The 26092-nt window shown below is 43.9% G+C and overlaps 2 protein-coding genes across 2 annotated transcripts in view; one reads left to right on the top strand and one right to left on the bottom strand.

The window, feature by feature from the left end:
* The first annotated feature begins 1582 nt into the window (after positions 1 to 1582).
* CD74 (CD74 molecule) lies at positions 1583 to 23375 on the top strand. The gene is made up of 10 exons (XM_081851479.1): positions 1583 to 1823; positions 8211 to 8386; positions 10561 to 10637; positions 12241 to 12303; positions 13871 to 13966; positions 14687 to 14756; positions 18493 to 18684; positions 20204 to 20289; positions 21848 to 22794; positions 22964 to 23375. Exons 1-8 carry the CDS (start codon positions 1759 to 1761, stop codon positions 20278 to 20280), a joined length of 816 nt encoding a protein of 271 aa, XP_081707605.1. The 5' UTR covers positions 1583 to 1758; the 3' UTR covers positions 20281 to 20289; positions 21848 to 22794; positions 22964 to 23375.
* Positions 23376 to 23659: 284 nt separating this feature from the next.
* Positions 23660 to 26092, bottom strand: part of TCOF1 (treacle ribosome biogenesis factor 1) — a 39277-nt gene continuing 36844 nt past the window's right edge. Inside the window, exons 17-18 of the mRNA XM_081851380.1 lie at positions 25598 to 25631; positions 23660 to 24223 (exon numbers count right to left, since the gene is read on the bottom strand). Of these exons, the coding sequence (XP_081707506.1) occupies positions 25602 to 25631 (30 nt within the window). The 3' untranslated portion in view covers positions 23660 to 24223; positions 25598 to 25601. The remainder of the gene's footprint in view (positions 24224 to 25597; positions 25632 to 26092) is intronic.

The following is a 26092-nucleotide window of genomic DNA, read 5'->3' as shown; positions in this document are numbered from 1 at the left end:
AGCACCGCAACCCCAGAGTCGGTCACGACTGGACCTAATGGTCAAGGGTCCCTTTACCTTTACCTTACTTTCTACACCAACCTCTCCTTTCCCACCCCCAGCTTACACCACCCCACCCCCCGTGTCACCCAGTCCCAGTCGCAATCCTGGCCAGGATCCTCTTCTTCCTCCCTGAACTCCTGCCAGTTCATGGCACTTACTCCCATAGCCTCCAACATTTCTCTGATGAAAATAGGGACATCCCATTCCATAATGATAATTTTACTATTTATACCCCACACATCTTACTGGGTTGCCCCAGCCACTCTGGGCAGCTTCCAACGTACATAAAAACATAATAGAACATTAAACGTTTAAAAAAACTTCCCTATACAGGATTGCCTTCTGATGGCTCAGGGGCTGAATAACTCCATAACCTCCAACATTTATGTGATGAAAATAAAGACAACCTAAGTGAAAGTGAGACATTCCATGATCAAATCAGAAACTGGGACAGCTTCTCTAAATCAGGATGTCCCTAGAAAATAGGGACACTTGGAGGGTCTGTACTCCCTAGTGCTGGTATCACTTGGGGGAAAGGAAAATGGTTTGGATCTTAACATGTTTTCAACAGGCCTTGTTAGCATTGGACATTGCATCTCTCTTGCAATGCTGGCCCAACTTTACAATACTGCCCCATTTTTCTTCGTTGGGATATGCTGACTGAGAACAACACTTACGGTAATACATTTGACAAAGCTGGCCCTATTGCATTAAAGTGTAATGTGCCAAAGGAATTTGTTGCAACAGGCTGACCTGGTTACCCCTCTGGACCCTTTATCATGCCCTTGTTATTTGGTTATACTGAATTCAATATATGGCATCACTGTCTAGGAAGATGGTTAACACAAAAATACCCAATCTCTGCAGTCTTTTTTCTTTAGTCTAAACTTGACATTTACATTAGGACTGGCTGGTACATTTCCGAAGCCTGCTCACTCTTTCCACCTATGAGAGAACAAAAACTGGGGACTTTCATTTGTTCTCTGTTTCTCGTGGGTGATGACACAGGTCCTGCTACTGAATGTTGGAACTGGGAGTTCTCGGCTGTGGTGTTTTAAATTTAGGTGGTGGTTTTGTTCTAGTTTGGTTGCAAATGAGTTAATAAAAGGTTGGTAGTATATGATCTTCACTCCTTGCGTCTCACTGTTTCAGGGAAGATTTTAATCTAGGTTTCACACCCCCACATAAAAACAGTATTGTTCATCATAACTTGCTATATTGTGGCGCATTGCCTCATAAATATGCAACAATATGTTAAAGATTCACCACATACACTTTCCAAATCTCCCCTCCAAAGCCCAATCTGAAGCAAAATCTCTCTCTAAAGAACAAAAAGTTACTTTATTTGAATAAACCATGCCATGAGAGAGCAATGAGCTACGTTACAGTGTTCTCAAAATGCACAGTCTATGCAGTAGCATGAAAAGCTGCAGAACTCTGCCTGACAACCGGTGATGTCATCTGAGTAGCCAGTGAGATTTTTTAAAAAGTTAAAGCTGGGATAATTTGCTTACGACCTGTGTGTTGATACTGGTGGGGGTGGAGGAAGGACTTGAAGGGTTTTTCCAATTCTTTAGGTCCTGCAACTTTCACTTCCCATTTCTGTGCTTCTAGAAGCTTCTGAGGAGTGCAACAGCCTTTATAGAGCCCTTGCTGGTCCCAGGCAGAACATCTTAACTTGCAGCCACCAAGAAGAACATCAAAAGAGACAGCACCATGGAAGATGACAGGAACAACCTTCTCCCCAATACATACACTGGCTCTGCTCCAGTGCCAGAAAGGTACATAGGATTGCATGTGTGTTCTTTCCCCCCACTACCTTGTATGGGGGTAATTTGTATGGGGTAAATAAGCATCAAGGTTTCCCACTGTAAACTGTCTGCCCCCTAGAAAGGCAGCCTGGCAGTGCCAGCCCCACCATTAGGCAAAGGGCAGCAGCTGCCTCAATCAGTAGGTTTTAGATATCATGAAAAGGCATCATATTGAAAGGTATTTAATGTGTATTATATTTTTATCGCTGGGGAGGTGGGAAGGTGTTTGCAGGATTTTCTTTCTCAGGTACCCAAATAACTGGACTGGTCTTGGACATTTTGCATCTTTTTTTCCTTTCCCTTTCTTTTTGATGGTGGTAGGCTGGCACCTTGTGTTGCTCATGATGTTGTATCAGGCTAAGAGGTAGTGTAACTGCGTGTACTTTCTGTGTAACTGCCAGCAGGTCCCAACTATGAGGGCAGAAAGTTAGGGTAAGGTATGGCACTCCGCTTTCAATCCCTCTAAAATGAAAGGCTAAAACAGGAAAAAAAAAATTGGTAGCCTAAGCTGGGTGGTGGTGGAATTAACTGAAGCTGCAAACCTGTATGCATTTACCTGGGAGTAAGCCCCTTTGTACACAGTGAGACTTGGGAATAGGATTGCGTTGCAGAAATGACCCCTGCTTGTTTGCAAACCAGTGAGGTCCGAACAAAGCTACTTTATATTTCTCCTCATGCTGAATTGCAGACCTTTGCTACAGTTAGTTCTGCCACAGTGTTGTCTCATACTTGGGCTGTTTTTCATAACTGAAAGGAAAAGTTTGGTGCAATTGATGCTCTTTAACTTTTATTCTTGCCTGCACCTCTCCAAATAAGGGGTGATTGGTGTGTTTTATATAGTCTCAGCCCTATGTTTTATAACAATTCTTTGGAACTTTTGTATTTACCAGCCACCACTAAGCATTTGAGGGGAGAGGATGTGTTCTTTCTTTCTTACCTTTTTATCCTGCGGGAAAGGCTATTTTACTTTTGAGGGAGGAGGAAATGGAAAGTAAAAAAAATCAGAGTGTGAGCTTGATTGTTTAGTAAGGATTTGAGCCTGGATTTTTATACGCAAACTAACCTCTCTAGCCCTTGCACCACACTTACTTTTCTTAGTGTGCCTCCATTTTGTATGTCATGCTTTCAGGTTTCTTGTCTTTTTATTAATACACGGCGAATAATGATTTCTTAACAACAGTGACCATTTCGGGGAATTACACTGCTGCGACGCTGGCAATAGGCAGTTCCTGCCAAACCAAACAGCCAAAGCCAATCAGATAATAGAGACATGGTGATGTCAGTTGTTGCTAGGGAGAAAGGTGTTCAGAAAATTAATATCCATACTTTAACATTATAGCAGACTTTCTGTCCCATATGTTGAGTTATATGGAGCTAAACTATACTGGAGATGGATTTTTATTTTTAAAGCAACAAGCATTATATTCTGCTTATGAATCAGATCACATTTAAAGCGAGTAACTTCCGCTTGGGCTGTCTAGACTTGAATTTAGATGACAGAGTATAACTATTAGAACTTCACTGTTTCATAGAATTATAGAATCACAGAATCATAGAATTGTGCAGTTGAAAGGTACCCCGAGGTACCAACCCCTGTAATGCAGGAATCTCAACTAAATAATGCCTGATAGCTGGTCATTCAACCATAGCTGTCAACGTTTTCCCTTTTTTAAGGGAAATTCCCTTATTCCGAATAGGATTCCTCGCAAGAAAAGGGGAAGGTTGACAGCTATGCATCCAACCGCTGCTTAAAAATCTCCAAGGAAGGAGAGTCCACAGTCTCCCGGGGCATGGGCGTAGCCAAGAGGGGGCAGGGAGGGGCATCAGCCGCCCTAAATCAAGTAAATCAATACAAAATACTTCCCTGAGGTTCTTCCCCCCCCACACACACCATAAAGCCTGCCCCCCCATGTCCCAAGGGAGTCCTTTCCACTATCAAACAGCTCTTACTGCTACAAAGTTCTTCCTGGTGTTTAGTCAAAATCTTCTTTCTTGTAACTTGAAGCCATTGGTTTGGGTCCTAGCCTCCAGAGCAGGAGAAAACAAGCTTGTTCAATCTTCCATATGACAGCCCTTTAGATATTTGAAGAAGGTTATCTCCTCTCAATCGCCACTTTTTTACCAGGCTAAACATACTCAACCCCCTCAACCATTCCTCATAAGGCTTGGTTTCCAGACCCTTTATTATCTTGGTCACCCTTCCTCATGTTCCAGCTTGTCAATATCCAGGGCTTTTTTTGAGTTCTGGCACCTCTCAGGTGGGCATCATTGCCGTTGTAAGAGAACAAGGGAGGTGTTCATGGTGAGTTCCACCACCTCTTTTTTTAGAAAAATAGCACTGTGTGATATCCATCTTAAGTTGTGGCGCACAGAACTGGACACAGTATTCCCGGTGTGGTCTGACCAAGGCAGAATAGAGCTGGACTATGACTTCCCGTGATGATGACTCTTCACTTCTGTTGATGCAGCCTTTAGGGTTGGTTGGTTGGTTGGTTGGTTGGTTGGTTTGTTTGCTGCTGCTGCATCACACTGTACCTTCTGGTAGATTAAGCAGGTGCTGTAAAGAATCGGGAACTGTTTCTAAAATAATATTGATTATTGAGAGTATTAATATAAAACAGCCCCCCCTTGCACTGTATTTCATGATTCAGTTTAGATTTTTGTAAGCACCATGTATTCTGCAAATAGGAATAAGAATTTCTGTTTAGCATAATATTCAGTCCCATTGCTAATGCAGTGGTACCTCGGGTTTAGTACTTAATTCGTTCCGGAGATCCGTTCTTAACCTGAAACTGTTCTTAACCTGAAGCACCACTTTGGCTAATGGGGCCTTCTGCTGCCGCCGTGCCGCCAGAGCACAATTTCTGTTCTCATCCTGAAGCAAAGTTCTTAACCCGAGGTACTATTTCTGGGTTAGCGGAGTCTGTAACCTGAAGCGTATGTAACCCGAGGTACCACTGTATTAAACAGCCAATCCAAACATCTCTTCTATTAAAACAAAAAAACAAAATCCTGGTTTTCTTAGCCACCACTAAGTATTTTTTGGTGTGGGGATCTGTTCCTACCCCCCCACCTTTTCCCCCCTGCCCCGAAAAACTACTTTACTTTTGAGGGAGGAGGAAATGGAATGCAACTGCTTTCCCTTTTCCTACACATGCAGTTACTGTGTTACTTGTTTCCCTCAATAAATTCTAAAATACAACATTTTAGCATCATAACAGCCCCATAAAGTTGTCTGGGTCAAAGAGCTGGAAAAAAGCACCTAGTAAGCTTGATTTGAAACTGGGTTTTCACATGCAAGCCAACCTCTCTAATCCCTGCACCACACCTACAAAATGGAGGCACGCTAAGAAATGCATGTCATGTTCTCAGGTTTCTTGTCTTTTCATTTTTATTTGGTGAATAATGATTTTTTAACAACAGTGACCATTTTGGGGAATTACCGAACAGCCAAAGCCAGTCAAATAATAGAGATATGATGATGTCGCTTGTTACTAGGGAGAAGGGTGTTCAGAAAGTTAATATCCATACTTAAACATTATAGCAACCTTTTTGTCCTACAGGATGATTTACATGGAGCTAAACTGTACTGGTGATGGATTTTTTTTTAAGCAACAAGCATTACATTCCTCTCTGAATCAGATCCAGAACATTTAAAGCGGATGAATTTAGCTAAGGTTTTTAAGTCTTGAATGTACATGACAGGGGACATAAATAGTAGGACTTCAATGTTTAGTAGAATTATAATTCTTCTGATAGAATAATAAGCTGCTGTGAGTGATTGAGTACTCTTTCTAAAAGTTAATTGTTTTTAATAAAAGTAGTCACAAAACAATGTGTGTGACAGGCAGTTGTTTAGAAGAGATTAATATGTCATTATTGCAAAGCTTGCTCGTTATATAAAAGAAGGTAAAAGAGAAGCATAACAAACATATTTAGAACTACTAAACATTTGTTGATTCTTGGCACTAGAACATATTTTCAAAATGTTAGTTATCTGAAATGTTGCAAATGATTGATTTATATTTAACTGTGTTTGTGTTTATGGTTATATGAGAATTCAGATGGAATTACCTGCATTTGTGTTTTATTTTAAAGCAAATAAACCATTTTCTTTTTTAAAAAAGGGCATCATTCTCCTTTTAATCACAGAAATGAGTATTTCTCAGGTGGTATCTGCCGCACATAACACATGCATGCATCATTTGAAAGGGAGAACACTTTGTTGTGTGTGTTAAAGTTGCTTTATTCATGTGCAGATTAATGCGAATTTACTCGACTGAATAAAACGCCTATGATTGATCAACTGTCAAGGTATCTTTAATCTGGTGACAGCCCTAATAAATACAGGGAGAATTATTGATGTAACTGAAGGTCAAACTTCACATTACAACAGACATGCCTAAATGTATCTCCATCTCTTTAAAATGTAGCTGTGGGGAGGGGAAAGGGGACATTGAGACAGACATCCAATATGGAACCACAGCGTATGGAAAATAATTATCCCTTTCCCCTTTTACTATTTCCCCAGTGAAGTTCCCCCACCCCACCCAAACTGCTACTTACCCCATTAGTAAAATCATACTTTAAAAAATAAAAAAATCAATGAGGCTCATAGCAGCTTCAGTGTGCCTCCTGACTTACTTGCATTGAGCTCCTCCGTGTAAGGGGTGGGCTGGATTGGCTCAGGGAACCCCCTGCTCCACTGCTAATGCACAAGAGATCTACATTCCTGTACTAGTATGCATGCAGAATCCCTTCATACGCACACAAGGAGATCTGTGGCCACTTGGCATATCCATGGATACATATCCATGGGCTAGTCCATGTATTATTTGAATGTGGGTGCGGGGAGGTTTCTCTGAGCCCCACTGTTATGATGGCTAATCAGAATTATGCTCAGTGCTTTTTTCCCTTTAAAAATGTTTAGGGGTATTCTCATTTTGACTCAAGAAAACAACCATTTTATAGTTCAAATCAGGAAAAATAAATACAGTAAATGGACAAAAGTACAAAGATTCACAGAACGTTTAGGGGTATGCATACTCCTGCGTCCCCCCAGAAAAAAAGGCACGGATTATGTGATACAAGTGAAAACATTTGTATTCTGATGCAAGAGTAGAGGGGAGAGAAAGAGAGAATATTCCTGCAGGGGGGTTGTACCTTGGGGCACTCAACAGTTCTATGATTCTAATACACACACACACACACACACACACACCTTTTATTGCATTAGATCCCCAAACATTTCTTCCTTTTCACATTCTGTCTGCCTAGCAACAAGTGACGTGACAAGCAGAACAGATAATGACTGGCTGCAGCTTGGGAATTTCCCCCACGGTGTTTTCCATCAGGATGAAGGGCTGTTAAATAGTGTATGAGTAGCTTGGGGAAATGGAACTGTAAAAGGGAATTGCGGTCCTTGTGGTACCAAGGGGAGAATCCTGATAAGCAGATGTTCAGCACATCCTGTCTCTATCTTCCACTCAGGAATTAATCTTAAATTGTGTAGAACTCTTCTATTTAAAAAGTTAACTGGATAACTGATTTTCAGACTGTGCTGTGGGAAACCATGTGACTCCTCAGAGGCTTAACTGACAGCATAGTCAGTTTGGTGCCCTCCAGTGGTGCTGCAACTCTCATTATGCCTAGCCAACATGGCCAATGATCACTTGCTGTTATGCAGTTTAGAAGACCATTAGTAGTGATGGTTAAGTTGCCTGTAAGGTAGCTTGTCTACCATTCACTAAGCGTCTCACTTGAGGAACCTCTGATAAGCTGCTGAGTAACCTCAAGTCTTCAGAATCATACCTCAGGACCAAAGATGGCAAGAGATCCAGGATCAGATTTCCCACACTAAAAAAAAGTTTAAAGAAGCTATGTGGGAGGAAGGAGAGGTGGCAAGAGCGAAGGTTTATCAGTTTTCCCCTTCTGTGCTATCCCCACATTTTAGATCCCCTCTCCCAGCTACAATTTGACCCATGCAAGAAAATATAAAGGCACACATATGTACTGCCATGTAGTGCAAATGTAAGCTTTGGAAGTGGATACTTTTGATCAGGAAAAGTGTGTCTGTTTGTGTGTGTGTGTGTGTGTGTGTGTGTGTGTGTGTGGCTCTTATTACCATGGCCCAACTCCACTTTCACTCCTTTTCTATGGTGGTGGTTGTTTTTTTAAACAAACTTTTAATAAACCCTTAGTTAACCAAGTCAAAGCATTCTGTTTGTGTTATAAGCAGAATATATGTTGTGCCTTGGTTATTTGCATGCAGGTGAATCCAAACCTGTTCTAAGAAAATAAGCTCTCAATCTGGACCACTGATTGGACAAACTGACATGCCTCTTTTGTATCTTGCAGGGGTTCTTCCAGCCGTAAACCTGTCTATGCTGCCTTTTCCATCCTGATAGCCTTGCTTATCGCGGGCCAGGCAGTGACTGGCTACTTTGTGTATCAGCACAACACCCAGATTTCCAAAGTAACCAAGACCGCCACTGAGCTGAAACTGCAGTCGCTGGCCAACAATCTCCCTCATGGTTAGTAGCTTCCTTCTTCCTGCCCTCTCCCCCACTCCTACACTGTCTAACATTTAAATTTAACCATGATATATTTGCAAGCATTCTGAATTCTTAAAACATTTCTCAATTTTGTGTGTTAATTGTGCAAATCAGAGCTGAAGGGACTGAGCCTGGGTCTGTCAGCTGTTTATGCACTTGAATCCTGATAGCCATCGCTTGTCTGCTTGGATAGACAGACCAGATGATAGTTTACTTTATTTATTAAATTTATATCCCACCCCTCCTCCCAAAGAAAGGAAGACCTAGTGGATCTACAGATTCAGAATGCTGACATTTTAATCTGGGGAGCAGTCACCCTGTTCTGATCAGGTTTATCTGTAACTGATCAGGTTTAGTCATGCTTATTGTGAGTTTTATAGCTTCAGTTTATATTCTGCTCTTGAGTTGCTTTCATGACTGTTATATATTGTACATTGACAGTTTATATCCATTTACAATTTATAAAAACATGAAAAGCATTCTGCCCCTGAAGTCCGACACGGTACAACTTGGGCAAGGTTGTGCACCCTGTAGTTAGCATGGATGAGTAGGTTAGTGTTGTCAGTTGTGCAAGAGCCCTTTGTAATATATTTGGATATGCGAAGGGGTATAGCTCGGTGGCAGCATGGTGTCCATTAGTTTTTTGACAGAATTACAAGCCTGGTAGATGAAGGGAACGCAGTGGATGTAGCTACCTTGATTTCAGCAAGGCATTTGACAAGGTGCCCATGATATTCTTGTAAAGAAGCTGGTAAAATGCGGTCTTGACTATGCTACCACTCAGTGGATTTGTAACTGGCTGGCTGACCAAACCCAAAGGGTGCTCATCAATGGTTCCTCTTCATCCTGGAGAAGAGTGACTAGTGGGGTGCCACAGGGTTCTGTCTTGGGCCCGGTCTTATTCAACATCTTTATCAACGACTTGGATGATGGACTCAAGGGCATCCTGATCAAATTTGCAGATGACACCAAACTGGGAGGGGTGGCTAACACCCCAGAGGACAGGATCACACTTCAAAACAACCTTGACAGATTAGAGAACTGGGCCAAAAGAAACAAGATGAATTTTAACAGGGAGAAATGTAAAGTATTGCACTTGGGCAAAAAAAATGAGAGGCACAAATACAAGATGGGGGACACCTGGCTTGAAAGCAGTACATGTGAAAAGGATCTAGGAGTCTTGGTTGACCACAAACGTGACATGAGCCAACAGTGTGACGCGGCAGCTAAAAAAGCCAATGCAATTCTGGGCTGCATCAATAGGAGTATAGCATCTAGATCAAGGGAAGTAATAGTGCCACTGTATTCTGCTCTGGTCAGACCTCACCTGGAGTACTGTGTCCAGTTCTGGGCACCACAGTTCAAGAAGGACACTGACAAACTGGAACGTGTCCAGAGGAGGGCAACCAAAATGGTCAAAGGCCTGGAAACGATGCCTTATGAGGAACGGCTAAGGGAGCTGGGCATGTTTAGCCTGGAGAAGAGGAGGTTAAGGGGTGATATGATAGCCATGTTCAAATATATAAAAGGATGTCACATAGAGGAGGGAGAAAGGTTGTTTTCTGCTGCTCCAGAGAAGCGGACACGGAGCAATGGTTCCAAACGACAAGAAAGAAGATTCCACCTAAGCATTAGGAAGAACTTCCTGACAGTAAGAGCTGTTCGACAGTGGAATTTGCTGCCAAGCAGTGTGGTGGAGTCTCCTTCTTTGGAGGTCTTTAAGCAGAGGCTTGACAACCATATGTCAGGAGTGCTCTGATGGTGTTTCCTGCTTGGCAGGGGGTTGGACTCGATGGCCCTTGTGGTCTCTTCCAACTCTATGATTCTATGATTAGTTTGAATAATCTTTTTTTTAAAAAAGCTATCTGAGCCTTTGGACAGTTTTGAGGGATTTCCCTCCCAGGGGTAGAGTTTGGAAAGCTGTTTCTAATATGAGATGGGGGGGTGTCTGCTACTGGAGGGGGGGACAAGTCAAAGTTTCCACTTTTGAGTCCAGCTCAGACACCTTGATTGAAGTCATGAACTGTCTGTGCAATATAATTTCTACTCTTGTATGTTTGACTCATCTGTATAAGAGGAATATCCTTGGGGGAGACCACGTTTTTTAAAAAATCTCCCTACATGTTTAATTGCACCACTCTTTTCTCCTGCAGCTCCCAAGGCAGTTAACCAGAAGAGGATGGCAATGGCCAACATTATGCCTATGGTCATGAGGGACCCAGATGAAGAGGTAAAGATGACAATTGCTTAACTAGCACAGGGCGGGGAGGTGTTAGGGCTGCCTGCTGCCTCGGAACCTCTCCTTTTCCAGCTATGGATGAGGGGGAAGACATTTGCTCTGTCTTCTGGGGCCTTTCCTTTCCAGCCAGTCTGCCAATACAAAAACACCCCCTCCTGGCTAGTATGCAATGCTCCCAGCACCTAGACCTTACACCAGTGTTGGAAATAAACGTTAGGCTCTTGAGACTGACAGGTCCTGCCTCAAATTAAGCTGTGCAGAGAGATTCCATTTGAAACAGCAGCTTCAGAGCAGGGAGAGTGAGTTGGCTCAACTTGACATGAGTCAATGTGACATGAGTGAAGCTGACAGCCTATTAGGCCAGCTCTGTTCTCACTTCTTATTTGGTCACTTTACAGTATGCAGGAATGGTTTGCCAGGGAATTAGCCTTCCTTGTCAACATTCCCTAGAGGTGGCAGCAACCAGGGAATGGTGCCAAAGCTGGTTTAGGGACACCCCAGAACCCTTGGGAGGAAGTTCATACTAATGGTTTGGATCCCGATTGAAGTTCATTCCATGTTGTTTCCCTTTAATTCAACGATACTTAAATGAGATTTGGATCACATAAAAAAGTCACAACTAAATTTTGATGTTGAGTTCAGAGAGACCTGGGTGTAAGTAAGTCCGTTGTATCTGTTGCAGCATATGAAGGACAGGGAAGAACCCTTTGTGTGGTCTGCTCTGTGGGATTGGGCAAGGAGCAGCTTCATAGTGTGACAAAAGTTGCATGCCACCCCCAATCTACGCCAAGCGGTAGCAAGATTCCAGGGGTGTTCTAGGGCTGTGTTTCTGTTGGGAAAATCGTGGCACAGTAGAGGCTAGCATCTTTAAGAAATAAGGTTTATTGTACACATATTTACACCTGGCGTCTTCAATGGAGGGGTGCAGAACAGGACACCCCAAGAGTGTTTCTCATTACCTCTCTCATAGCTTTGGAGTTCAAAGCAGCAGTCAGTCATGCATGGGCATAGCCGGGGGGGGGGGCGCAGCTACCATCACAATCAAGTAAGTAAATAAAAATACTTAACTGACCAATCGTGTCACAGATAGCTCAGTTCTGCCCCCCCCCAACATAAAGCCCGCCCCCGTAACATAAATCCTGGCTACACCCAGGCAATCATGGCTCCTAGTCTCTTGGTGCTGCCTTCTCCATCCAATGCCATCCATTTTTACTTGTTCCCAGAACACCTTTAGATTTCAAAAGGAAATTTTTTCCTGTGATATCATGCCCCATCACCTTGGTAACCTCCCAAATCTCCTGTCTTTGTCCACTCCTGGGGCATACGGGTGGGGAAAAGGGTTGCTTTGTGCATTGCCAATTGTCCTAAATGGCCCAGCACCCAACTCCCCATTGTTTCTCAATGACTCTGCACTTAACTGGCCCCAGCAGACTGGTTTGCATATGCTAACCCGTGTCTGGCACAGTTCTGCAGCTTCCATTTCCCTTCATATTATCTAAATACTACTGTTTATTAATTTCTACCATTCACTAACAGACTGATACCCTGGATCTATTACGATATTTTAACTTATTTGTTGTCGTCTCTTCTACAGTCTCCAGAGGATAAAATGAAGCTGACCAATAGCACTGAAGACCAGATCAAACGTCTGCTCATGGTAAGAGCCTCATCTCTTTGCCTGTGCAACAGTTTTGCTTGTCTTAGATGGAGAGTACTCAAGTTTGCAGCTACAGACTCAACTGCTGGAGGCCTAGGGCTGAATCCCATGAAGTCATCCTGTTAGCCCAATAACTTCCACTTGCTCAATGGAACACCCTCTAGCACCCTCCTCTTCCTGTGGGCCACCTAACCCACTGGGGCAGATTTGAAGAGGGAGGTAGAGGATGCACGGGCACAACTTTGTTGACTGCAACTCATAGCACAGAACAAGATATTCTTTATGTTCCTAAAAATCACTAACCTATTCTTTGTTTTCCAACCACAGTATCTGACAGGTGTGTTTGTGTTCCCGGGAAGGATTGGGGATACAGTATTTATGCAGGGATCCAAATGAGGGAAGGGTGGACAGGCACATGGGTTTCATTGCTTTTAGTGCACCAGTTAGTACTGCTCGATTGAATAGCTGGTTATTTCTTCAGCATGAAAAGCAGCAAGGCACAACTGCAGCAACCTATGCCTTTCTTTCCCATGTGCCTATACCTCTTTAGATCCAAGGACTGTAGCCTAAGTGTCATAACATTAACCGTGAATACCGCACAGGTTCTGAACTACATATACACTTTGGAAACTTTCCTGCACCCAAAGAAAGCACGACTGCACCAATTAAATCTCCCAAGTGTCCTGAACCCCTGGCCTACCTGGCAGCAAATCAGTATGCCAAGTTCAAAGCCCAAGGGTCAATCCATACAAAGTCCAAAGATCAGGAAACACAGTCCAGGGTCATTCCAAGTAGTCAAGTCCAGCAGTAAGGATACACTCCAGAGCCAAACCCAAAGCACAGTCCCACAGAGGTCTAGGAGTATCCAAGACAATGAATATGGGCAGCTGCAGCATCTGGGCTTGATGAGGCATGTGACTCTCACCTGTTCCAATCCCACTCCAGCTGAGGAATCACACCCCTCCTCCCAGAGCTAGCGAGCCCCACCTGGGCAGTTAGGGAGCTAGGCTGTGGGCCCTTGCCTGCTTCAGCCTCTTAGAGCACCCCTCTTGCTGCCCCCTACACCTCAGAGGCCACCATGTTCATGGAGACAGGGGCCACTCTGGCTCTGGTGATGGGTCCTGCAACTCTGGCTTCTTGCCACCCCCTGTCACTCTGTGAGTACTTTCTTCCTCATCCCCTGCTTGCCCCATTGTGTCCCAGCCCCTTAAAAGGAGTTGCACCCAAACTTTGAGCTCTCCAAGGCAGGGAGGAGCAGTCGAGGGAGGCAGCCTTAGGATGAAAGGGGGGGCAGAGATAGTTCAGCAATCCCTCCCACCTGTACCTTTTGCCTGCCTTAGAAGATTGTGCTGGTGATTCAACTCCTACAAGTGGGTCTGCTGCCATGCTCTCTGGTTGGACCTCACCATCACTGTATCTGGTTGAATTCATGAGATGGAGTTGGTATTTCATATGCTGCCAGTCCAGACCCAATCCTTTGAGCATAGTCTTGCTTTGCTAGGTGATCTCGGCCTCCAGCAGACTTACTTTCCTTACATAACGTTTGTTAACATGTTCCTCCCTGCAGCAATCAAACCCTCTCATAAAATTTCCTGAACTGAAAAAGAGCTTCATGGAAAATATGAATACTCTGAAGAGCCGCTTGGATTTTGAGGACTGGAAGGTAAGTGCTGCCACCTTTCACAGAATCCTCTCCCCCCGCCCCCTCCCCGTCCTGAAGAGAACATGGTGTCACAATGGATAGGCAATATCTCATTTAACAGATCATAGAGTTGGAAGGGACCACGAGGATCGCCTAGTCCAGGCCCCTGCAATGCAGGAATATTTTACCCAATGTGAGGCTTGAACCCATGGCCCTGAGTTTGAGTCTCATGCTCTAGAAGCTGCTAACTTTATTTGCCTTGGGACTTATTCCTGTTGGAGTCTAAGACTTTGGAAGGGATCCTAGTCCTTCTCTTGTGCTCAGGAAGAGAGTACAATACAAGTATCCATTGTCACTTGCAATGCTTCCTAGTTTGCTCTTGACTGCTATCTAGTGTTTTGAGTTGTTCATGTGTGGGATTTAAATAGGCCTCAGTTAAACTTGCTAAATGCCTGAGATTCTAAGAACTATATTTGGGAACTGGCAGCAGGGAGTTCTTCCGTGAAGGGACCACAGCGCTGGACCTCTGTTAATTATGCCAACAAAGCCTCAGGTTTATTAGTGTAGTTAAAATTGGACTATATCAAAGCCCTTTCCTGCAGTGTACAGTGGCGTTCACCCAGCAGTGAAACATATGGTGGACTTCTCTTCTTGTCATTTGGCAATTAGACAGTGGTTAACTTACATTTATTTATTTGTGGATAGGGATGCCTTTTATTAACTGCATTTGATCTCTTGCAGTCTTTTGAAACCTGGATGCACAAGTGGCTGCTCTTCCAAATGGCCAAGAATGAGATTCCAGCTGCACAAGGTACGCAAGGACTATAGCACTGAAAGGAATTCTAAGGGTGATGGATGCAAATTCTCTGAAGAGCTCAAATCACAACACAACAGAAAACATTCCATTTTGCTGCAGCTTCAGATCCTAAAGAGATGCAGGAAATCATGTGAAACAAAATCCCAATGTACTAGAAACAGTACATTTCTGTAGGAGGGACTGAAAGAGCTCTGCTGCATGCCAGAAGACTAATGTTAATGTATGCTGATGACTTGGGGGTGGAAGGAGATATTATACAGGACGCTGAGCTGCTGCTGAAAATGATAGCCCTGTGTGGAGGTCTCCCTCTTTATTTTGGAACATGGACAGGACTGGCACCAGAATTTATGGAGGCCGTAACATGGTGCCCCCCATGCCCCCCCCAAAGACCCTCCCAATGCAGCTGTGCCTTTTCTTTTTCTTTCATGGTAATGACAACACCACTAGTGGTGGGCGGTTTTATAGATGTATGGTCTGGGGCACCTTATATTGTGGGTAAATTAAAATGGCAGATAGCCATCATGGATAGGAGCAGAGCTTGGCTCCCATTCAAAAGCAGCAGAACCACCCATTCACTATTAAAACGGCTTTCCAGAGGCCCAGTGAAGTAGTAGCAAGGCAGCACAACAGGATTGGGCCTGGTGGGGGCTCCTTCTGGGCCTCTAGGGTCCTTGGCCAGTGCCTGTCCTGGGCAATTGCTTGCGCTGGGCCTGAACGCAGAGCATCACTTAACCAGTGTTACATCATCATGTTTCCACACAGCCCCAACTCAGAAGTACAGTGGTACCTTGGTTTAAGAACAGCTTAGTTTATGAACAACTTGGATTAAGAACGCTGCAAACCCAGAAGTAGATGTTTGAGTTTGTGAACTTTGCCTTGGAAGCAGAACATGTTTCGCTTCCTGTTGAGTGTGTTCCATTTGTAAATTGAGTCCCCCGCTGCTATGGGAAAGCACGCCTTGGTTTAAGAACAGACTTCTGGAAAGGATTAAGTTCGTAAACCAAGGTACCACTGTAATGCACAGCAAGAAGACATCACGACACAAAGTGGCTAGAAACTGTTACAGGTGTGCTTGTGGAGGAGAACTCAACACAGTGTTGCTCTTTGTGTCGGCGGCTCCATGTCCCTTGCATTGGTTTGGACCTGAAGGATGTGAGTGGAAGGCCCTTCCTCTCATACAAGGGGACACCTGCAATTTCTGCAGACTTCCCTCTTCACTTGCAGTTTCCCATCCTACATCTCATCCAACTTTTCAGGGGCACAGGGGGTTGAAATGATGGGAGGGAAGCAGTGAATTTGCATTAACCTGAGAACTCCCACAGTTGGTTGGATCCAGCCCAATGCACAGCCCCACTAGCCTCAAGCAAACCAGGGTGTGAGAGCCATTCACAGGCAATGCTCTCCCAGCTGGGGTTCATTTGCAAGTGTAAATCTAGTAATTAGTTGGCGAAAGCCTTGTAGCTCCAATTAACCTGGCAAGCTTTGGGCTGGGGAAAAAAGACTGCTCACCCTTAGCACAAAGACCACCCAAGCCCAGTATTCTCACTTCCAGCTGCAGTTCATTCACTATTTCTTGGCCTTTCTACGCTGGGCACAAAGGTTTAGCCCTACAACGTTTTTCAGAACGTAGCTGCTGAAGGAGGCTGCTGAAAGGTGCTGCCAGAAAGGGTTGCCCACCTGGGTGCAATTCCTTGGCCAGGACCACTTATTTTCAGCGGCAGACCTAAGCACTTGAAGAGTGATTCCACATGGCTGTTTACTGTGCACTTGGCACTGCTCACGCGTGCAACTTCTGTGCAACATCCAGTTGGTGTCTGATCCATATCCACTGTTTCCAGAGGGTGGGTGAGATCACGGAATGGCATTTTGATGAAGATGGCATCCTGTGGATGCCACAAAGAAGGGCATGCATGAACAGCACCGGGTCCCCAGTAAGCTGCTGTGTGCTCTCCAAGTCCCTTCCAGTATGAATCTGTGACGGGAAGAGTTGGAAATGTGCTTAATACGATAATCATGTATATGCCTCTTCAGAAGTAACTCCCAGGATGCTCAGTCAGACTTATTGCCAGGTGAGTGTGTATAGGATTGTGGTGTATGTCTCTTTCCTTATAATCAGCGCAACTTAAAAGTGCTTAACTTTGCCTTGTACTCAAAACATGGAAACATATTTGACTTCTGTTGGCTCACCTCCATTAGCTCCCTCCATTAGCTTCTGGGCCTTGTTTAGCTGCTGGCTTCCATATGGATGGTCTATCTGCAGGAACATTGCCCAGTCTACTAGCTTCTGTGTGGTAAGAGATCTGCTGTGCAGACCTTGGTTTTTTGGGGTGAGGTTTCCTTCTTTATCTGAATTGAAAACTCATGGGGCCAAGAGTAGGGCACTCTCAACAATGGCACTGCAGCTCTGGATTTCAGAGAGGCCTCTCAACAACTTCTGTACCGGTTGTCTGTCTAGGTATGGAACATCTTTATCCTGTACAGTTGTTTGTTACATTTTAAACAAATTCTGTATTGCCTTGGCTTCTGTTCTACACTGAGGGACCTAATAATGAAAACAGCAAAAAATGAATGTCTTCCTTGGCAGAAGATGTGAAAAACCTGTTTCGACATGTTGTGATACTGACCATTTTACTACTGAAATATGCTTGATGTAGAGCACAGCTTGAGCCCAAAGCCACTTGCTGTCTATTCAAAGGAAACAGTGGCCGCAAAAGGGGAGCTCTCTGTTGACTTGCAATTCAATGAACGAGGTCTTCATGTTATAGAACCACTGGTTTTTAAAAAGCCTCTTTTCGCTCATCACAGCAGAAGCAAAACACGGTCTGCCCCTGGGAAGAGTGATTGGCAAAGAGCAATTCATTTGAAACTGCAATTATCTAAGCTAAATGATGCACCCATGATGAAAGAAGACCTGTTGTTTGAATTAAGGCCCACTTCAAGTATTTTTTTTAAGAAAAAGGAAACCCTACTGAAACAATTTTAACAGTCACACACAGAGAGAGGGAGAGCCTTATTAATGACACACAGTCTTGAATTTGGACACCGACATGGCCAACCACTTTCCTGTCCCAAATTTGGGCACCAATGCAATGCTTAAAAAAAAGAATGATTCCTCCTTCTGTGATTTCAGCTGTTTCTGAAATAAAAGCCCGCAGCCGAGATTTTCATACCAATTAGCCACTCAGCAGTGGTCGGACACATTCCTATTAGCAGAATTTATATTAATACTGCCTCCATTAAGCAGTACTCATTAGCATTTGCTCTCATTAGGCTAAATGGGTTCCCTGGGAGCCATCCCAATAAAATAGCTGTCCTAATTAAACGGGCATATTGTTACAAAAAGCAATTCTTTCCTCACCCCCCCTTTACTTTCCCATGGTGCGGCCACAATGAAACAGCCTCTTCTCATATTAGGAGGCAGTTGATACATTCAGCAAAACCAAAAAGGATTGTTTCTCCTGGACTTTCAGTTTCAAATCTGCTTCTGTGGAGCTGGGGAATGCTTCCAGCTGTGCTATTTTTCTATAAGCAGGGAGCATTCAAGTATTTGGTGCCAACTTACCACCTGAAGTGCTGTGGTGCAGGGAAAGCTTTACCTCTGAACTTAGCCATATGTCTCAAGCAAGGCAAGGGAGCTGTTCAGTTGTAGTTGCAGTTGCATCAAAGGGCAGTGCTAGCAGCTGGCAGTCAACTGTGCACACTGAAGTTTCTGTTTTTGTTTTGTTTAAAGTGAAAACCAAGTGCCAGACAGAAGAATGTGGTCGGGGTGTCCACCTGGGAAGATTCTGTGCCACGTGTGATGAAAATGGCGACTATCTGCCTAAGCAATGCCATGGTAGCACTGGCTTTTGCTGGTGCGTCTACAAAAATGGCACCATGGTTGAGGGCACTACTAAAGTCCGTGGGCCACTGGACTGCACTGGTAAAGAGCTTCTGTTTCCTATCAAGGGGGAAAGGAGTTAATAAGCAAGCAGATGTCCTTTATATTCTTGAGTAAACTGGATTATCTACAGTTTAGGGAGCAACATCTTAATGGTCCAAGTCCTAGGAGCAAATGAGTCTCTCCCCCACCCTGACCTGGACTTGAGTCCTAAACAGAGCCAAAGTGTTTGCAGTGCAACAGCCATTGTTGCAGCTGTAGCAGTGTTCTTTCCTTTTTCTAAATAGAAGAGATGAAGTCAGGCAGTGGATTTTTTTGGGACACATAGGCAGGGTGGGTTGGGGTGCTGTGATTCCCAAGAGTCACAACACAACTGTGTGTGAACCACATTGACTACTTTCCACATCCACCATGCCAGACTTTCCTAAGAAGCTCTTATTATATACGCAGTGCAGTTAGAGCATTTTTGTACCAAAATACTTTGGTGGCAGAATTTGGGTCATCTGGTTGTGGAGCCAATACTTGTTGCTGCCAAATTCACATTGTTTTTCCTTACTTGGAAGATAAACCCACTTTGATTTCTGCATGTGTGTGCTTTATGTTCCTTGTGGCTTCACCATTGGGATAGTGTTTGGTCAATATTATGAGGCAACTTGATGTGAAAAAATAGCCTTGTTGGTTGCACTTAGTCTTGCTTGATGACTGAACTTATGCCATTCTCTTACCACCACCTCCACCACCACCCACATCAAGAAAGTGGGAAGACTGTTGTGAACAGTTAAGGAAGTCTCCCCTATCTTTGTGCTTCAGATTTCTACCTGATATCTGCCCCTGAGTAAGCTTTTTCCAAATGTAACAAGCAAATGCAACAGCCATGGCAAATCATTTAAAACATTATGACCTTACAGCGCATAAAAATCTCAGAAAACCCAACATCTTCATTTGTGTCATTATCATTATGCCAATCTAACACATTCTCAAGAAACAAAACAAAACTTGGAATTAGTCAAATGGAAAAAAAAATATTGGAATTAGTCACAGCCTATGCAGAAAAAAACTTAAATCTTAAGAACATAAGAAGAATCCTGCTGGATGAGGCCAATGGCAGATCTAGCCCAGCACCCTGTACTCAGCGTGGCCAACCAGATGCCTAAGTAAAATCTGAGTAGAACAGCAATCTCCCTAATGGTGATTCCATTCAACTTGCATCCAGAGGGATAGTGCCTCTCAAAAATCATAAAACCAATATATACCTACCTGCCAATAAGTCCACAACTTTGTGTTGTTGAATGGACCAAAGATACAAATCGGCCAGTGCCCACTTGTCAGATTTCAAATGACCTTTCTCTCTACAGGCAGTGGAAAATAATATGGCCAAATGTTAATAATTTTGTGTATTACTAAAAAATAATAATAAGATAGATGAAAAGCAAACGATTGTGCCGCTGGCTGAAGATGAGATAGCACAAACTGGTAGGAAGCATTCTAGAGCTGATGTGGAAACAAGAGGATATCTTAGGGCATTGGAAAGTGCTAATCTCTCTCTTCCTCCCTTTACCAGGAAAAGGGCAACTGGTGAACGTGACAGCTGGTGATACTGAGAATGTGACAGCTTCTCAGCTGAGCTTCAGTAACTAAATGATTGAGGTAACTTAAGAATTTTGCTGGATCAAACCAAAGACCTGTCTAAGCCCACCATTGTTTTACCCCCATGGTGGCCAACGTGATGTCCATAGGGAGCCCACAAGCAGGAGATGAGGATCATAGCACTCTCTCTGTTGTTCCCAGTGACTGGCAAATCAGAGGCATGGTGCCTCTGATCCTGGAGGGAGCATACAGTCATCATGGCAGGAGCCATTGATCACCTTAGCCTCCCTGAAAGTAGCTGGCTTAGTTCAGGAGAGCCTAGGAGTTCACCTTGAAGGCACCTTTCATTTCAGTGCTGGTGTTCTCAGCTACATACACAAGAGAGCAAGCCAAGTACTTTGTTTTTAAACTTAGGTGCCTTTTTTAAACAGTCTGTACAGATTGAATAGGGATGCGGGTGGCACTGTGGGTGAAACCACAGAGCCTAGGACTTGCCGATCAGAAGGTCGGCAGTTCGAATCCCCGCAACAGGGTGAGTGCCCATTGCTCGGTCCCAGCTCCTGCCAACCTAGCAGTTCAAAAGCACGTCAAAGTGCAAGTAGATAAATAGGTACCGCTCCGGCAGGAAGGTAAATGGCATTTCCGTGTGCTGCTCTGGTTCGCCAGAAGCTGCTTAGTCATGCTGGCCACATGACCCCGAAGCTGTATGCTGGCTCCCTTGGCCAATAAAGCGAGATGAGCACCACAACCCCAGAGCTGGCCACGACTGGACCTAATGTGTCCAGAGGAGGGCAACCAAAATGGTCAAAGGCCTGGAAACGATGCCTTATGAGGAACGGCTAAGGGAGCTGGGCATGTTTAGCATGGAGAAGAGGAGGTTAAGGGGTGATATGATAGCCATGTTCAAATATATAAAAGGATGTCACATAGAGGAGGGAGAAAGGTTGTTTTCTGCTGCTCCAGAGAAGCGGACACGGAGCAATGGATCCAAACTACAAGAAAGAAGATTCCACCTAAACATTAGGAAGAACTTCCTAACAGTAAGAGCTGTTCGACAGTGGAATTTGCTGTCAAGGAGTGTGGTGGAGTCTCCTTCTTTGGAGGTCTTTAAGCAGAGGCTTGACAACCATATGTCAGGAGTGCTCTGATGGTGTTTCCTGCTTGGCAGGGGGTTGGACTCGATGGCCCTTGTGGTCTCTTCCAACTCTATGATTCTATGATTCTAATGGTCAGGGGTCCCTTTACCTTTACCTTACAGACTGAATGGGCCACACAGTTCCTGCGGTTGCCAAGCCTTCTATGTGCAAATAGTGGCACATCCAGCCTCTGCCTATCTTTTTTTAAAGCCTGAAATACAGATATTCTCTAGGTGTCAAAGGCAGAGTGGGTTTTGTTGGGGGGGGGTGCATGTGGAGAACGATAGGTATACAAGCCAAATTAGGATACCTCCCCACCTCAAGGCCTAACAATTAAAGGCACCATTAACTTTAAGGGGCAGAACAACACAAGTTGTATGTGGGGTGGCTTTTTTTGTACTTTCCATCAATTTCTGCCTCTGTATTACTAGGAAACATTTCTGGGGCTTGACACACCTTTCTCATTTCTCTTCTTTATTTAGGAATGCAAAGCAAACAAGGCAGGCAGTAGCACCAGCTGCATCAGCTCAAGAAGCCCAGCTTATCTTCTCCAGTTTGCTCTCGTTTTTTGCTTCTGTATTGATTTCCTGAATTATGTTAGCTGCAACCACTTCTAAAATTCCTAGGCTTAAGCATTATCCTTAATGGAGGAGGGAAAAGTAGGTTGATTAAATATAATAGCCTGCTGAGCTGAGCCCTGAATTACCTTTTTAGAGAAGTAACCCTTGTACAACCACAGCTTTAGCAGCAAAATGCTCCAAGCAAGAAAGGGTGATGTTTTCCTCAATTATTTAGCTCATGCAGAGAGGATCTTTCCCCCCCCCTGAATAAACCCTGCAGTGATTCTTGTGGCTAATCAGGCTCCATGAATAGGGGAACATTTACTGAATGTATGTGAATAACAATAGGATTCTGAGACAGTGAGCACATCTTCTGCAATGAAATATGTTTTCCTCAAATGGGGGGGGGGCTGGGGGGAGAATATAACATTGTTTTCTAAATATATTCTTCAAAGGTTTATTACTCTATGTTTAATTCACCTTACTCTTTCCCCACTGGACTCCTCCTGATTTTAGATAAGTCTTACAAGAGGTAGAAGATTTCTACTGAACCCTTCATTTATTTGTTCTTTGGTATCACTCGTAGCCGAGTAAGGTTGCCTTCCATGAACACAGTCTTAACAGTGAGTCCGTAAGTGACTGTGGAGCCCAGTTCTGGATCCACACGTCCTTCCACAGTGAGGACATAGGTTTCCAGGCAGGAATTGATCACAGTGAGGGTTTGCCAAACGTGCCTTCCTCTTAACCCATTTCTCCTTTTTGCCCTGAGTTCATGCTTTTTAAAGGGAAATTATAAAGTGTTCTTTACATATACGGATATGAACAGCCGTCATCCTGAGTCATGCTGGCTGGGGCTGATGGGAATCAGGGTCCTGATGGTCTAGAGCAGTGTTTTCCAACCTTGGGTCTCCAGCTGTTTTGGGACTACAACTCCCATCATTCCTAGCTAGCAGGACCAGTTGTCAGGAATGATGGGAATTGTAGCCCCAAAGCAGCTGGAGACCCAAGGTTGGGAAACACTGGTCTAGAGGAACGGAGGCATTACCTTATGTAAGGTTTAAATATAGTTGTGAATCCTGAAACCCCAAATGCTGTAGCCTATGGAGTTGGTTGTGTACCCTTTGCATTTGCTAGCATAGCCCTAGAACTTGCTTTAGTAGAGTTTCTAGCAAGAGAATACTGGAATTGTAGGTAAGGTTATATAAATCTATCTGGGCAGAGAACAGGCTTCTCCCGCATCCAAAGCAAATATAAGTGAATGTTTCTTCAATTACACAAGCAAGCCAGCAGAGTGGATATATATCAGTGATAGATGATAGATGAGCACCCACGCTTATGACATACTAATTATACCCTTTGAATATATGATCATTGCTTTATTAGTGAACTCAAAGATGATTTTAAGTGTAAGTCTTTGTAAAGTTTAAAAAAATAAAAGATAACCCACTAATACAGGGCTCTTGTCCATTGAGGTGGATGACTGAGGGAAGACTCCAATTAACTGGTTAACAACCAAAGGGAGAGAAACGGAACATACATTTCCATAAACCTCCCTGTGAAAACCACGAGGGCTGGAAGCTTGGCTCTCTTTAAGAATGAAACAAACAAACCACAAAGACATGAGCCGGTTCAACACAACATGACAGCTGTGTGCAGCTGACCAAATCCTTCGGAATTGTTTAGCTGCAGCCAAGAGAATTACACATTTTCAGTTTCTAAATAACACACATGTGCTTTTCCCAGTTACTATGGTTTTATTGTATACTATTATTTAAAAAAAAGAAAGAGAGGGAGAGAAAAATACAAGAGAAAAAGCCAACCTAGAATCAACAGGGTTTTGTACATATTGAACACAATTTCTGGATGGACATTGCAGAGACATAAAACTTCTTCCTTTAATGTAGTATGAAAAGAGGGGGAGGCGATCTTTTCCTTTAAAAAATATAACTCTTAAGGGTTGGGATGGGGTGAAGGAGGAAGTAGAGATAGCCGTAAAAGTAATTGCTGGATTCAGGATTGAATAATCAAAGGTGTTTTGTCTTCCTCACATTCCGTCAGTTACAGTAGCTGCATCTTCTCCATTGGCCAAGCAATCGGGGCATGTCTTATTCCCAAGCAAATAGCCAGATCAACTGTTAGCAATGCTTAGCTTTAAAAGTCACAGTTAAAAATAGTTATAAATACTGGAATCAAGTCTTCGACATTCCCATTTTCTTTTCTTTAAAAATATAAACAAACAGTTTCTTTCCCTTGAATGCTCCCAGCATATTTTTATTCTTTACTTCATGCTTTAAGCCACTACAGGAAAGGGAGAGAGAGAGAAAGAAAGAACACATTAAAAATAAAAAAAACTACTGCAAAGGAGGGAAATTCTGCCAATGACAGATTTGTCAATGAGTAGGAAAATAATTTTTCAAATGCATCACAAGCATCTTTTCTCATCCTTGTGTTAATGAGGTACTATCACTGCTACCAACCACCAGAAAACACCAATGACCCAGCTCCACCCTAGAGCTATTTGACTTTTGCAGAGGAGGAAAGAAGATGAAAGAACTCGAGGTACTTGAAGATACGATTTATTTCAGGCCTGACACATTCCAAAATAAAACTCCTTCAGAGCACACATTTTTAATGCCAATTCTCATCGAGAGCCTAACCCACTATAAAACTGCTATCACTATGGAACTGCATTAAATCCTTATCGGAGTTCTAAATGGCTTTATGCCAGTTTCCCCAAACCTAGTGCTCTCCAGATGTCTGGGCAATTCCCATAAAGTCTGGCCATTGGCAAAGCTGATGGGAGTTGGGAGCCCGATGACATCCGGAGAGCGCCAGGTTAGGGAAAGCTGGTTTATGCTCTTGATAGGAATTTAAAGCTGTAAATTAAAAATGCAATTAAAAACAATCAAAAAACCTAGAACAGAATCATACTCATTTACCTCTAAACTAAAAGTGATCCTGGAAGGAATAGGCCCAGCTGTCAAGGTGGGGGGCGCAAGGCGCAGGTGCCCTCCCAGAACTCAATAAAAATACCGTATTTTTTGCTCTAGAAGATGCACTTTTTCCCTCCTAAAAAGTAAGGGGAAATGTGTGTGCATCTTACGGAGCGAATGCAGGCTGCACAGCTATCCCAGAAGCCAGAACAACAAGAGGGATCGCTGCGCAGCGCTCCCTCTTGCTGTTCTAGCTTCTGGCTTAGCCCCTCAGTCCCTTCCCCCACCTCCTGGGAAAGCCCCCAAGAGCAGCGCTTCCTTTAAAGAGCCGCGCGGAGCGTGTGTGCGGCTCTTGGAGGCTTTTCCCAGAGGAGGGAGAAGCCTGTAAGCGCCGCACACACGCTCCACACGGCTCATGAAAGGGAGCGCTGAGCAGAGCCTGGGATGCATACAGGCTCAGCTCAGCGCTCCCTTTAAAGAATAGTTTTTTTCTTGCATTCCCCCTCTAAAAACTAGGTGCGTCTTATGGTCAGGTGCGTCTTGCGGAGCGAAAAATACGGTACTTAACTGAGGTTCTGCCCCCAAGAACATGAATCCTGGCTACGCCCATGCCAGCTGCCTCAAATGAGAGTATTTCTCATTGTCATTTCTCAAAAGGCTCTAGCCAGAGAAAGAGAGCCATCGGAATTTGCCAAGTTGACATGAACTAATTGGCAGAGTACTTTAAAAAGATACTTACCGGCTCATGCTGCTCCCTCAAGATCACCAGTTTTCTGAAAGAAATCCAGAACAATTTAGGTCTGTTGTTGTTTTTACGCCCCCACTGCCCCAAGAACTGGCACTGCCTCCAACGTCCTTGGCTCCCTTCACAGTACAGAGAACACAGACCCAGTTTCAGATGGTGAAACAGGTCCTTCCAGTTCTTCCTAGGCTCAGCCACGCATGCAACCATCTTTCCTGCTCCCAATCTCAAATGCAGGCAAAATAAGACTTAATTCTCTGTTTAAGAAACACAAAGCATGCTGGGAAAGGGCATCTCAAGACTTTAGTGCTCCAGTGCAAAACTTAATTCTGGGGTGGGTGGGAAGGGTGTCAATCTCAAGCTCGTTTGGACCAACGGAAATTTCAGACTCCCTTGAAGAAATTATGTTAGCTCAGGGTAAAGTGCTCGGTTCAGGCCCATATTCTGGAAAGTCTGGACAACAGTCGAAGCACAATAACTCATACTATCCTG

Source organism: Podarcis erhardii, assembly GCF_964252035.2.
Source record: "Podarcis erhardii genome assembly, chromosome: 2".
NCBI classification, from domain to species: domain Eukaryota; kingdom Metazoa; phylum Chordata; class Lepidosauria; order Squamata; family Lacertidae; genus Podarcis; species Podarcis erhardii.
Note: the sequence above shows the minus strand (reverse complement) of the source record. Positions and strands in the feature narration are given on the sequence as shown.

Bases quoted from the DNA above. Each gene is read 5' to 3' on its own strand.
- CD74 (XM_081851479.1), top strand. From the start codon at position 1,759: ATGGAAGATGACAGGAACAACCTTCTCCCCAATACATACACTGGCTCT. The intron at 10,638-12,240 runs GTAAAGATGACA...TCTCTTCTACAG, and splicing joins TGAGGGACCCAGATGAAGAG to TCTCCAGAGGATAAAATGAA. The intron at 13,967-14,686 runs GTAAGTGCTGCC...GATCTCTTGCAG, and splicing joins TGGATTTTGAGGACTGGAAG to TCTTTTGAAACCTGGATGCA.